Source organism: Aquarana catesbeiana, linkage group LG09, assembly GCF_042186555.1.
Source record: "Aquarana catesbeiana isolate 2022-GZ linkage group LG09, ASM4218655v1, whole genome shotgun sequence".
Taxonomy (NCBI): Eukaryota; Metazoa; Chordata; class Amphibia; order Anura; family Ranidae; genus Aquarana; species Aquarana catesbeiana.
This window is the reverse complement of record NC_133332.1, coordinates 212,649,252-212,663,533: the sequence shown is the minus strand read 5'-3', so window position 1 is coordinate 212,663,533 and position 14,282 is coordinate 212,649,252. Positions and strand designations below refer to the sequence as shown.

General features: G+C 40.4%; 1 protein-coding gene across 3 annotated transcripts in view; it reads right to left on the bottom strand.

The window, feature by feature from the left end:
• SARDH (sarcosine dehydrogenase) overlaps positions 1–14,282 on the bottom strand; it is a 217,418-nt gene that overhangs the window by 153,874 nt on the left and 49,262 nt on the right. For all 3 annotated transcript variants that reach the window (XM_073599664.1, XM_073599665.1, XM_073599666.1), the window contains exons 4-6: positions 12,064–12,243; positions 9,985–10,108; positions 8,609–8,709 (exon numbers count right to left, since the gene is read on the bottom strand). In XM_073599664.1, the coding sequence (XP_073455765.1) occupies positions 8,609–8,709; positions 9,985–10,108; positions 12,064–12,243 (405 nt within the window). The remainder of the gene's footprint in view (positions 1–8,608; positions 8,710–9,984; positions 10,109–12,063; positions 12,244–14,282) is intronic.

The window sequence follows — 14,282 nt, the reverse complement described above, 5'->3', positions numbered from 1 at the left end:
AACCTAAGATCATCTTTTTTATTCCATCAAACATTTGGGCAATATAGTGTGTTTTAGTGCATTAAAATTAAAAAAGTGTGTTTTTTCCCCAAAAAATGCGTTTGAAAAATCGCTGCGCAAATACTGTGTGAAAAAAAAATGAAACACCCACCATTTTAATCTGTAGGGCCTTCGCTTTAAAAAAAATATATAATGTTTGGGGATTCAAAGTAATTTTCTTGCAAAAAAAAAAAAATGTTTTCATGTAAACAAATAGTGTCAGAAAGGGCTTTGTCTTCGAGTGGTTAGAAGAGTGGGTGATGTGTGACATAAGCTTCTAAATGTTGTGCATAAAATGCCAGGACAGTTCAAAACCCCCCCAAATGACCCCATTTTGGAAAGTAGACACCCCAAGCTATTTGCTGAGAGGCATGTCGAGTCCAAGGAATATTTTATATTATGACACAAGTTGCGGGAAAAAGACAATTTTTTTTTTGCACAAAGTTGTCACTAAATGATATATTGCTCAAATATGCCATGGGAATATGTGAAATTACACCCCAAAATACATTCTGTTGCTTCTCCTGAGTACGGGGATACCACATGTGTGAGACTTTTTGGGAGCCTAGCCGCATACAGGACCCCAAAAACCAAGCACCACCTTCAGGGTTTCTAAGGGTGTAAATTTTTGATTTCACTCCTCACTGCCTATCACAGTTTCAGAGGCCATGGAATGCCCAGATGGCACAACCCCCAAATGACCCCATTTTGGAAAGTAGACACCCCAAGCTATTTGCTGAGAGGTATGGTCAGTATTCTGCAGACCTTGCTTTTTGTCACAAAGTTTTGAAAATTGAAAAAAGAAAAAAAAATACATTTTTCTTTTCTTTCTTCATTTTCAAAAACAAATGAGAGCTGCAAAATACTCACCAAAATGGGGTCATTTTCGTGGGGGGGGGGGGGGGTGTGCCATCTTGGCATTTTATGGCCTTCAAAACTGTGATAGGTAGTGAGGAGTGAAATCAAAAATTTACGCCCTTAGAAATCCTGAAGGCGGTGCTTGGTTTTTGGGGCCCTGTACGCGGCTAGGCTCCCAAAAAGTCCCACACATGTGGTATCCCCATACTCAGGAGAAGCAGCTAAATGTATTTTGGGGTGTAATTCCACATATGCCCATGGCCTGTGTGAGCAATATATCATTTAGTGACAACTTTTTGTAATTTTTTTTTTTTTTCATTATTCAATCACTTGGGACAAAAAAAATGAATATTCAATGGGCTCAACATGCCTCTCAGCAATTTCCTTGGGGTGTCTACTTTCCAAAATGGGGTCATTTGGGGGGGGGTTGTACTGCCCTGACATTTTAGCACCTCAAGAAATGAGAGTCATAAACTAAAAGCTGTGTAAATTCCAGAAAATGTACCCTAGTTTGTAGAAGCTATAACTTTTGCGCAAACCAATAAATATATGCTTATTGACATTTTTTTACCAAAGACATGTGGCTGAATACATTTTGGACTAAATGTATGACTAAAATTGAGTTTTTTGGATTTTTTTTATAACAAAAAGTAGAAAATATCGGTTTTTTCAAAATTTTCGGTCTTTTTCCGTTTATAGCGCAAAAAATAAAAACTGCAGAGGTGATCAAATACCATGAAAAGAAAGCTCTATTTGTGGGAAGAAAAGGACGCAAATTTTGTTTGGGTACAGCATTGCATGACTGCGCAATTAGCAGTTAAAGCGACGCAGTGCCAAATTGTAAAAAGTGCTCTGGTCAGGAAGAGGGTAAATCCTTCCGGGGCTGAAGTGGTTAAAGACGGCCCTACTGTAACTGCTTAAAAAGTGTGAGATACAGTTTGGCTTAAATTTATTAGTGTATTTAAAGCCGAACTTCAGTCATTTTTTTCAACTTTCCATCTATTAAGTCTTCTGCCCTTGTTGTTTTAACTTTGGATAGTAAAACATTTTTTTTGTTGCCAGTAAATACCTTATACCAGTGTTTCACAACCTTTTTTCAGTCAAGGCGCCTTTAAAAATTATCGACAAGCTTCAAGGCACCCTTCAAAAGTCTTGAGGCACCCCATTCTAAAATGTAAAAACGATTCTAAAAGTTTTACATAATGCAGCAACATCCACACACATAGGAGACCCAACATTAGAGGTGCAAACTGATACCGACTAGTATTCCAATTCTCTTCCTCAGTTTTTCTCCAACACTCAGCTAATGAGACCCCAAAGCTGAAGAAGAGAGGCAGGGGAGGGTCAAACAAGGATACTATACAGGTAACTGACATCCTCTTTATCAACTGATTATGCCAATGGTCGTTAGGAGGTCGGCAGCTAAAAGGTCGTAATGGTGCATAATGAAAACCTGTGGCTTTGTGTAACTAAAAGGCAGGCTTCATCCACCCTCCGCCTTGTATACAATTTTTGGGCAAATTTTTGGCATTTTGCCAAGGCATCCCTGAAGAGACCTCAAGGCACCATGGCTGAGAAAGGCTGCCTTATACAGCCCACTTCCGGTTTGGTAAAAAGCCTAGGCTTATGACCTCATGCACAGGTCTCTATTTCACTCTTGTGAGCGTTTGTCAGGAAGGGAGGGGGGATGAGTCATAAGAGGGCCAATGAGAGCTGCAGAGCTAGAGGTGTGCCTCTGTGTAAATCAAGGAAGTGAACAGGCAGCAGCTTCAGCTGCCCACAGTTAAAATGGTTGCAGCTAGACTCAGTGGAGGGAGATTTCTGTAGCATATTTTGCAAGTACAGAATCACAGTATATATAAAATAATACGCAAAGTGGTTGGAGGGAAGCTTCAGAATAGCAAAGATGATTTTATTACAAATTATGTGAGCAGACTGCAGTTCCTCTTTAAATCTGCTACTACATCTAACACTCCTCCTCCCCCAGATTAACAATTCTGCTGTCCAAATGTGTCTCTGTTTCTCATTCATCCAGAGTGCAGGCATCCTAAATCAGTGTGTTACTGGCCAGATCACCAAGTGAAAACATAGGGAACAGGGAACCTACAAAAAGAAAGCTAATGCAGCCACCACATCTAAGGATTGGTAAGCTGCAAAATATAAACATTTTAGTTCTGTTTTTTTTTTAACCACTTTAAGGTGCAAGCTCCAGAATGCAATCCTCATCCATAGGGCATCATTAGGCTTCTTGATAGCATAGATATTAATAAATGTATTACCTGTAGTTATACAATTTACACAGCGTTTGCATACTGTATATTCACATCAGTCTCTGCAATTAAGGAGCTTACAAGCTAAGGTGCCTACCTCACATGCATACACAACCCCTGGCAAAAATTATGGAATCACCAGTCCCTGAGGATGTTCCTTCAGTTGTTTATTGTTGTAGAAAAAAAGCAGATCACAGACATGGCCAAAAACTAAAGGCATTTCAAATGGCAACTTTCTGGCTTTAAGAAACACTAAAAGAAATCAAGAAAAATAATTGTGGTGGCCAGTAACAGTTAGATTTATAGAACAAGCACAGGGAATAAATTATGGAATCACTCAATTCTGAGGAAAAAATTATGGAATCATGAAAAACAAACAAACAAAATAACACTCCAACACATCACTAGTACTTTGTTGCACCACCTCTGGCTTTTATAACTGCTTGCAGTCTCTGAGGCATTGACTTAATGAGTGATAAACAGTACTCTTCATCAATCTGGCTCCAGCCTTCTCTGATTGCTGTTGCCAAATCATCTTTGCAGGTTGGAGCCTTGTCATGGACCATTTTCTTTAACTTCCACCACAGATTTTCAATTGGATTGAGATTCGGACTGTTTGCAGGCCATGACATTGACCTTATGTGTCTTTCTTCAAGGAATTTTTTCACAGTTTTTGCTCTATGGCAAGATGCATTATCATCTTGATAAATGATTTCATCATCCCCAAACATCCTTTCAATAGATGGGATAAGAAAAGTGTCCAAAATTTCAATGTAAACCTGTGCATTTATTGAAGATTTAATGACAGCCATCTCCCTAGTGCCTTTACCTGCATGCAGCCCCATATCATAATTGACTGTGGAAATTTGCATGTTTTCTTCAGACAGTCGTCTGCATAAATCTCATTGGAACGGCACCAAACAAAAGTTCCAGCATCATCACCTTGCCCAATGCAGATTCGAGATTCATCACTGAATATGACTTTCATCCAATCATCCACAGCCCACGATTGCCTTTCCTTAGCCCATTGTAACCTTGTTTTTTTGTGTTTAGGTGTTAGAGATGGCTTTCTTTTAGCTTTTCTGTATGTAAATCCCATTTCCTTTAGGCGGTTTCTTACAGTTCGGTCACAGATGTTGACTCCAGTTTCCTCCCATTTGTTCCTCATTTGTTTTGTTGTACATTTTCTGTTTTCAAGGCATATTGCTTTAAGTTTTCTGTCTTGACGCTTTGATGTCTTCCTTGGTCTACCAGTATGCTTGCCTTTAACCACCTTCCCATGTTGTTTGTATTTGGTCCATGTTTTAGACACAGCCGACTGTGAACAACCAACATCTTGTGCAACACTGCGTGATGATTTACCCTCTTTACCTACATACTAACAAGCAGATTTAATCTGATGCAGGTGTTAGTGTTTGTAATGAAAATGTACTGGGTGATTCCATAATTTTTTCCTCAGAATTGAGTGATTCCATAATTTATTCCCTGTGCTTGTATTATAAATCTAACTGTTACTGGCCACCACAATTATTTTTCTTGATTTCTTTTAGTGTTTCTTAAAGCCAGAAAGTTGCCATTTGAAATGCCTTTAGTTTTTGGCCATGTCTGTGATCTGCTTTTTTTTCTACAACAATAAACAACTGAAGGAACATCCTCAGGGACTGGTGATTCCATAATTTTTGCCAGGGGTTGTATACAGATACTAGGACAAATGTTTGGACAGAAGCTAATTAACCTACCAGCATGTCTTTGGAGTGTGGGAGGAAAATAGAGTACCTGGAGGAACAGACACAGGAAGAACATGCAAACTCCAGGCAGATCGTGTCCTGATCAGAATTAGAACCAGGAACCCCAATTCTGCAAGGCAGAATTGCTAATCACTAAGCAACTGTGCTGCCCTTCTGAGATCTCCCAGTTCCCACATTACTATCTTGACATGGGTCCTTTAAGCATATATACAGTTGTGCTCATAAGTTTACATACCCTGGCAGAATTTATGATTTCTGGCCATTTTTCAGAGAATATGAATGGTAACACAAAAATATTTATGTCACTCATGGTTAGTGTTTGGCTGAAGCCATTTATTATCAATCAACTGTGTTTACTCTTTTTAAATCATAATGGCAACAAAAACTACCCAAATGACCCTGATCAAAAGTTTACATACCCTGGTGATATTAGCCTGATAACATGCACAGAAGTTGACACAAAGGGGTTTGAATGGCTATTAAAGGTATCCATCCTCACCTGTGATCTGTTTGCTTGTAAATTAGTGTGTGTGTATAAAAGGGTCAAAGAGTTTCTGGACTCCTGACAGACCCTTGCATCTTTCATCCCGTGCTGAACTGACGTTTCTGGATTCTGAGTCATGGGGAAAGCAAAACAATTGTCAAAGGATCTGCGGGAAAAGTTAGTTGAACTGTATAAAACAGGAAAGGGCTATAAAAAGATATCCAAGGAATTGAGAATGCCAATCAGCAGTGTTCAAACTCTAATCAATAAGTGGAAAATGAGGAGTTCTGTTGAAACCAAACCATGGTCAGGTAGACCTACTGAGATTTCAGCCACAACTGCCAGGAAAATTGTTCAGGATGCAAAGAAAACCCCACAAATAACTTCTGATAAAATACAGGACTCACTGAAAACATGTGGTCTTGCTGTTTCAAGATGCACAATAAGGAGGTACTTGAAGAAAGATGGGCTGCATAGTTGAGTCGCCAGAAAAAAGCCATTACTATGCAAATCCCACAACATATCCCGCTTACAATACACCAAACAGCACAGAGACAAGCCTCAAACCTTCTGGCACAAAGTCATTTGGAGTGATGAGACCAAAATTGAGCTTTTTGGCCACAACCATAAACACTACATTTGGAGAGAAGTCAACAAGGCCTATGATGAAAGGTACACCATTCCTACTGTGAAACACGGAGGTGGATCGCTGATGTTTTGGGGATGTGTGAACTACAAAGGCACAGGAAATTTGGTCAAAATTGATGGCAAGATGAATGCAGTATGTTATCAAAAAATACTGGAGGAACATTTGCATTCATCAGCCAGGAAGCTGCGCATGGGACGTACTTGGACATTCCAACATGACAATGATCCAAAACACAAGGCCAAGTCGACCTGTCATTGGCTACAGCAGAATAAAGTGAAGATTCTGGAGTGGCCATCTCCGTCTCCTGACCTCAATATCATTGAGCCACTCTGGGGAGATCTCAAACGTGCAGTTCATGCAAGTCAGCCCAAGAATTTACAGGAACTGGAGAATTTTTGCCAAGAGGAATGGGCAGCTTTACCATCTGAGAAGATAAAGAGCCTCATCCACAAATACCACAAAATACTTCAAGCTGTCATTGATGTTAAAGGGGGCAATACACAATATTAAGAACTGGGGTGTGTAAACTTTTGATCAGGGTCATTTGGGTAGTTTCTGTTGTGATTTTGATTTAAAAAGAGTAAACACAGTTGATTGATAATAAATGGCTTCAGCCAAACACTAACCATGAGTGAAAGAAAAGTTTTTTGTGCTATCATTCATATTCTCTGAAAAATGGCCAAGAAATCATAAATTTTGCCAGGGTATGTAAACTTATGAGCACAACTGTATATATGCTTAAAGGACCCATGTCAAGATAGTAATGTGGGAACAGGGAGATCTCAGAACAGACCACAGTTTAATTTGTTTTTTCTCCAGTCCTTATAAAGCAGTCCAAGACTGCTTTTTAATCTGTGTCTGAAGTAAAGACTGTAAGCGTTGCCCTACCAACCAATTAGACTTAAATTGTTAGTTCTCATTTACATAAAAAATGTAAAGGTGAACTAACACAGAACAACCTCCCTACCCCCCTGGTTCCTGCTGTACTTACCTGCAGGGATGCTGTGCTGTCAGTACCCATGGAGCCAGTCCAGTTGACCAGGAATCAGCTCTTCTCTATGCAGAGCTTTTGGGGTGGATCAGAGTGATGCTGATTGGTCAGCGACTGCACAGTGAATCACTCTGATCTGTCCTGGAAGCGTTGCACAAAGAAGAGGAAGAATCATAGGTCCAGCTCAGCATCCCCAAAAGGTAAGTAAAGCAGGGACCAGGGGGTGAGCTAGTTCACCTTTAGGCTTGCCCCACATATATGCGATGTGGGACACCGCATGTGATTTGGATGGGAATTGCACCGCATTCTTATTCAAATCACATGCAATGTAAGTGCAGTGCGATTTGAGCTATTCATTTGTTTACACACCTATGCGATCCGATTCTGTCAATCGCACTGCATTTTGTGAACCATTTTGGGGTGTCGTTAAATTAACATTGACAACCCCTGCGGTCCACATGAACGCCGTGCGATTTAACAGGATCCGCTGCATTTGCACCACATATATGGGAAACGAGTAACACTTTAAGGGCCCGCTCAAATTACAACATACATAAAAATACTCCTGCATTCAACTCTGTTTCCGTGCATTTTAATGCACATTTCCATAAGTTTTTATGTATATTTTTCTATATAGTTTTTTTTTTTCAAAGGCATGTTTCATCAACCTATTGTTGTGGGTGAGAGGTACGTTGCAATGCCTTTCTGCGTGTTTACACTTAGACTTACACTGAGCGTTGCAAAAAAAAAAAAAAGCACGGCTATAGCAGCCCAAGAAACAGTGTTCTGGTGTCAACATAACAGATAGAAACTGTTGTTTGCTATGTGTCATTGCAATGACCTGCATTTTCCATGAGGAAAAATGGAGGCAACTGCACATAGTGTGAATCTGCCCTAAACCTGCACTAGATATATTTATATTTATTTATTTTTCCAACTGGGAAGAGTCAGAACATCTCTCAAATTCTTCTTTCTTTCTTTCTGTATAGGTTGCATTTCATCTCACTCACTTCCTGCTCTGTGACACGGGTCAAGAAATAGGGAAGATGCACGGAACAATAAAAACCTGACAAATATGCTAACACCTCCGCACTCCACTAAATTAATTTACATGTGTTCTTGATTCTGTCCTCAAAATAGAGAAACTGCATCACTTTTCCTCTTGGTGACACTTAACTGGGACAGGAAGTGAGGGTACATCTTGTCACTCCCAGTGAGGAAACTGACAGGAATTCCAACCCACCCCCACTCCACACACAAGAAACATGTTGGCCTATAATATCACTCTTTTTGCCTCTCTCTCCATGTGACACATTTTCCTGTCTTTCAGTCTCCTGCCTGGCCTTTTTAATTGTGAAAACATGGCTGCCACTCTGCCTCAACAAGTGCATTGTGGGTAATGATAAATGGCCAGGCGATAATTTGATGACCTAATTAAAAGACCATCTCTGGTTATATTTTCACATAACTGAACAGTGTAGTTGCTGGTGTGTTGACATAATGACAACTCATATTTCTCACAGAACGCAGAACTAGGGCGAGAGGACACAAATAAAGAAAGTGCAAGACCTGTATTCCTTCTATCCTCTCCGTCACCACGTAGGCATGGTGCATAGCAACCAGGGGGACGTTCACTCCGGCCATCTGTCCAAGAGTTCTGGCCCACACTCCTAGGAGATAAAAATATAAATATACATATACAGCATATATAATGTAATTCCCCTTCCGAGAAATTTTCAGGAATAGCCACCTCATAGGCACATCCCCGACCTCACCAATATAGTGGTTTACACCAGCTATTTGGACCTTTTCTTCTGTTTCCCTAACTTCTTCTCTGCTGTTTATAAATAAAATACTGTCATTTGGAATTCTGTCATCATTCCTGGAATAAGTTGTAGATGAGCTTTTTACACTAACTGATGTTTTCTGCCATCTTTAAACCACATCACTTCAGCTTCTCTTTGTATTACTGTAAAGTTGTTGATAGATTTGAGAAGGTTTAAACTTCTGTCAAACTTTTATTGTTGTCCCTGTTCTTGTTGGGGAGATTCATCCTCTTTATGTTTACTGGTGGCCATTGCCAGGGAGACAAAAAGCCAGGGGATATGCAAAAGTTCCACACTTTGGGAGATTTCCTCTAACTTCCTGTTGCATCTCTCGGGCTGAGGAAGTGAACAGAAGGGAAGTGAAAACTAAACACACACTACACCGTCAGTGAGAGTTTATGATTTTTATGATGGCATACTTCTGTAAATGCTCCAACAGTCAAAAATTGCAGGCTCATTTACACTAGTGTCGCCCTCTAAAGAGAGATTTGCAATCACTTTTCAGAGAGGGTTTGACAGGTCGTGAGGAGGCATTATGTCGCCTCCTCCCTGCCTGTGTTAACCCTCATTTACACGAGGCATACTAAAGTGTAGGCCCATGGAGGATTGTGTTTACCCACATGGGAATAAGGCCTCAAAAGCCTGCGCCACTGCGCGGCAACTGCATGCATTGTGGCTGTGGCCCAGCCCCGTTCACTTGAATGACTTGCATGTTTGGTTTGGTAACAACATGGATTAGCCACCTGTTTTTACTTCCCCCCCAGCAGAAGTGTAAACTAGGCCTAATTTTTGTAGTAAACTGGCCACATTGTTTGCGCAATATCTACTGAGTAAAGGCTGAAGGGTTAAAAAATTAAACAACTGACTGAACGAAAAACCTCAATCACAAATCTGGCTAGGGTAGCTGAAAAAAATCTTAGCTTATCCAAAACACTTTTTTCATATACTGTAAACCCCTCCAAATTTTATGAACAAATTGGATTGGGTCATACGTATGCCCACACACATTTACTGATTTCTGCATTAATCTTGGTAGATTGTACAATCTGATTGTAACAAGTGTGCGCAGTTTTAAGGAAATAAACTTACAACTGTCTTTCTCTACAGCATTTCCAGTACCTGCACAATTCACCACACAGGGTGTCTGCACCGTGCCGTACTCCGTCTCCACGGCCACAACTCTTCTTACACCGAAGTCGTCTGTTTTCACTTGAATTCCAGTCACCGGGCAATTTTCAATGACCTAGAAATACAGATTGTCACATTAATCCTCTGTCAAGCCCTGTACAGCAGAACTTAGATTAGGAGAAGGTAAGGAAGGGGCAGGACTGGTGTGCTGGAGTGCACAGATCACAGTGGGTTCCTCTCTCTGCAGTTCATTCATTCTAAACACGCCTTGCATTCTTGTCAATGAACGCAAGGCATAACCCAGATAGCAAGGATAACTTTAACACATTTGTGGTAGTGTTGAACTGAAAGTCTGCTAACTTGCTGCACATTTTCACTGACAAGTTATACACTTGCAGAGCACTTGAAGCACAAGTTCTAGTTGACACGTTTCCAATTTGTAGCAAATTTGCGTAGCAAGTCTCTAGCAAGAGCAAAGTTGCAGTGGTGAGTCTACAGCAAGAGCTCTGCAAATCTATAGCATGACCCCCTGTGGTGGGATGACTATTGAACAACATAACTGAACCAGAACTTGCAGCAGACTTGTAGAATGTTTGCAAAGAAAGTTGATCTGGATTCATGCAATGGGGACTTGCTGCAATTGTGCAACAAACTTGTCAAGCCTGGCAAGTCTAGCAATAGCTTAGCAAGTCATTTTCAAACTTGGAGCACAGTTGCCTGCTATCTGGGTCTGTGATTGCAGCAGGTGTGGATGAACATCACAATCTCTGCTCCTCCAATCACAGATTGGCTTCCATAAACTGACTAGAATACAGAATGTTTTAGGAATGGCCAAGCTGCAGACAGAGTGACCCACTGTGACCTGAGTACTCCAGCTGGAACGGTAAGTTTCAGCATCATCACTCACTGTACTGTACGAGGGAAATAGGAGTATACCATAACACAGCCGTGGACGCACACTGCACAAACTTCTTTATGCTAGCCATACACTATACAAAGAAAATCGGACAATAGCGATTTAGAAAAATGAAAGAATTTTCGGAAGGGCTAAATATACTCCCATCATGTAGCGACCAAATTTTGAAAAATAAACTAACATAAATTAACCAGTTTATCGTTCGATTTGGTCACATTAGAAGGGAAATGATGAAATAAAATTGACCTCTCGACCTCCCTTCCGTGTATGCCCGATTGGTGTACCGTACGTTCGTTGTGGACAGATCTTTCCAATAAAGTTTGCTAAAAGCAATTTTGCTTGTCTTTACTTTGTAAGCTTAATTTTTACATGACTGTAGTCAATGGCAAACTCAAATGTACTCTGTGTCCTGCTAGCTGAATGTGTCTTTGAGCTTGTGTAGACGAAAGATCGCTATGGCTGCATATGTTATCACAATTTGTTTACTTCCAGGTTAAAGTCTTCTTGCACCTGCGCATGAAAAAGCTAACGATTTTTCCCGTGCAAGAAAGTCACTAACCTTACAAAGTTTGTTCAGTCAATAACAATATTTCAAAATTGTCAAATCAAATTTTCGGGGCTGAAAATTTGAAACCAATTATTGTTCGTCATCCACTATCAGAAAATCGGCCGAACGTTCAAAACAATAGAATTTTTCGTATAGTGTATGGCCAGCATTACATTTTTGGGGCTGGAATTCAGTTTTAACTGATTATAGACCAGCGCACGACGATGTACGTTGGCACAACGGCATGGCTGCGCAAATGGGCGTACCTGTACACCCCCTTTAAATCGCAGGCTAGTGAGTGCACGCCCACCGTGTGAGCGTGCCCGCGGGTCCAGCGGACTCGATGTCAGCCGGTGGCCGCAATCGTGACACGGAGAGGCATAACGGGAAGATGCCTATGTAAACAAGGCATTTCCCTGTTCTGCCTAGCAACATGACAGGGATCTACTGCTCCCTGTCATCGGGAGCAGTGATCTCTGTCATGTTCTAGTGAGCCCATCGCCCCTATAGATAGAACACATTGAGGGAACACAGTTAACTCCTTGATCACCCATTTTTAATGTACTACCAATTATGTTACTAGTAGGTGGCAAGCCTCTTGAGATACCTGTGCGCCTCTAGCAGTTGATGCTCTGGCCAGGGTGGTGCAGGTACCCGCGGGGTCCATGGTCCCATCTTTTGGAACATACAGGGTGCCGTAGAGATCGTCCACATTCATGAGCGGGTACAAGTCTTTAGTCTCTGCTGGCGACAAGACGTATGACTCCACGCCATAAACCTTTCCCAGCTATACATGACAAAAGTGACAGTTAAAATCCCAAAATATTTCTTGAGATACAAACTATTTTAACAGCTGTGCTGCCACAGTCAGAGTCAGTTTGTGAATGGAGAACAAGGGTTGCTTCATAAATGTATGTCCTGTGGGCAAAATGCTCTGTTTCTACACACATAGGTGACAGATGATCTGAGTTTGAACAGTCAGACTTGTTTTCACCAGGTAGTATTAGTCATTTTTGACATTGAATATTGTCATGTGCTTGTTAAAGGGTAACTCCACTTTCATGGGGAACAAAAAATAGCAAATAAAGAAAAAATAATATAGCGTAAACAATTGCGACACAAGTCATATTGTAATTGAATGTTATTAAAAATCACCTTTCCTTTTCAATCTGCAGCACTGTAATTTTGTGAAAATGCAATGCAGGATGACTACCTGGAGGTGTTCTGTACACAGAATGTGTACAGAATGCCCCCCAGAAACATTATTTCCTGCTTGTGTGATTGGCTTACCAATTTTCCCAGAAGTCTGCACTAAGATACAAGTCAGATTTCAGGCATCCCCTGCAAATGTCATTTTTGGCGAGATGCTTTTAATAGGAAATCATGGCTAAAGGGATGCAGGCCCGGCAGCTTTCCTCATTAGAGCCCTGCAGGTGCACAGCTGATTGATAATTGTGAAACCACTCCCATTAGACTCACTTTCACACATGGGCACGGAGAAACACACAGGGATTTCTTCAGAATAACAAAAAGTAGGAAACTGCAACAAAGTTTGTTAAAATCTTTGTAATATGTACATAGATCACCCAGAGGGGAATGTTTTTTTTTTAATCAAATAAAAGTGGAGCTACGCTTTAAAGCAGAACGTTACTTATTGCAGAAACGTTTTCTTTCCTACCCCCGCTTACACAATTTGACAAAAATGTATTTAAAGAGTAATAACCTTTCATTTTATATTATTTATTTACATTTTTTAATATCCATTTAATTTTTTTTTATTATCAAATTTTTTATTTATTTTCCATTATATACATTACTTCATACTTTGAATCTACAATATTCAAGTTTATCCAAATAGACACATTTATCTTAACAATTAACAATTCTTAACAATTCTTCCCCCTTTCAAGCACAAAAAAAAAAACAATAACATTTAAACACCTTCCCCCTTCCTTATTTCTCCCACCCCTACACCAGTAGTGCTCCCTCCCCCACTCGTCTCATCTCTTCCTCTAAATATAGTGTTTCCATTGTGCTCCACACTTCCTTTCCAAATCCACAAAATTGAAAAGTCATTCCGTCCTTGTGATAGAGAAAAAAAAAAAACCCTCAACCAGTACAAAAAAAAAAATTCTGTTTAGGAGGCTACAAAGCCAATTCAAATGACTCTTAAGCGTCAACCTTAATATTCCAAAAAGAAAAAAAAAAAAAAGAAAAAGAGAATTATATGAGGCTTCCTTCATATTCAGTGAGTAAATATGCCCTCTTCCCTTTACTATATCTGTTCAAACTATCCCTTCTATTCTGTGACCCCCTTCCTCCCTAAGTGTTCTATCCCTTCCCATTTCCCCACCTCTTATCCCTTCCCCGTATTCAACCCGAGGTGAAGGGTGAAAAAAACTAATAAGGGAGAAGAGGAGAAAAAAAAAAATTAAAAATTACTATATCCCCCCCCCAAGGACACCCACGATCAAACCCAGAGATCACACTGCTCTCTACAAAGTTGTTCTATCTAATCTCTTTCAAGCAGCGCACCCATCCTGCCCATGTTTCAATGTTTTTATCTTTCTTGTCTTTTGCTGCGTGCACCCATCTTTCGACCTCCATTATTAAGTTAACCTCTTTCTTCCAGTCCGCCAAGGTTGGACTTCTAGTTTGTTTCCATAGCCTAGGTATTAATGATTTGGCAGCATTCAGTAAGTGTGGAATAACACTATTCTTATAAGCTCTAACAGACATTGAAGTTCCATGAAACAAAAAGTTCCAGGGAGTCCCCTCTATTGGTCCGGGGGATAACCTTTCAACCCAAGAAGCGATTGCTTCCCA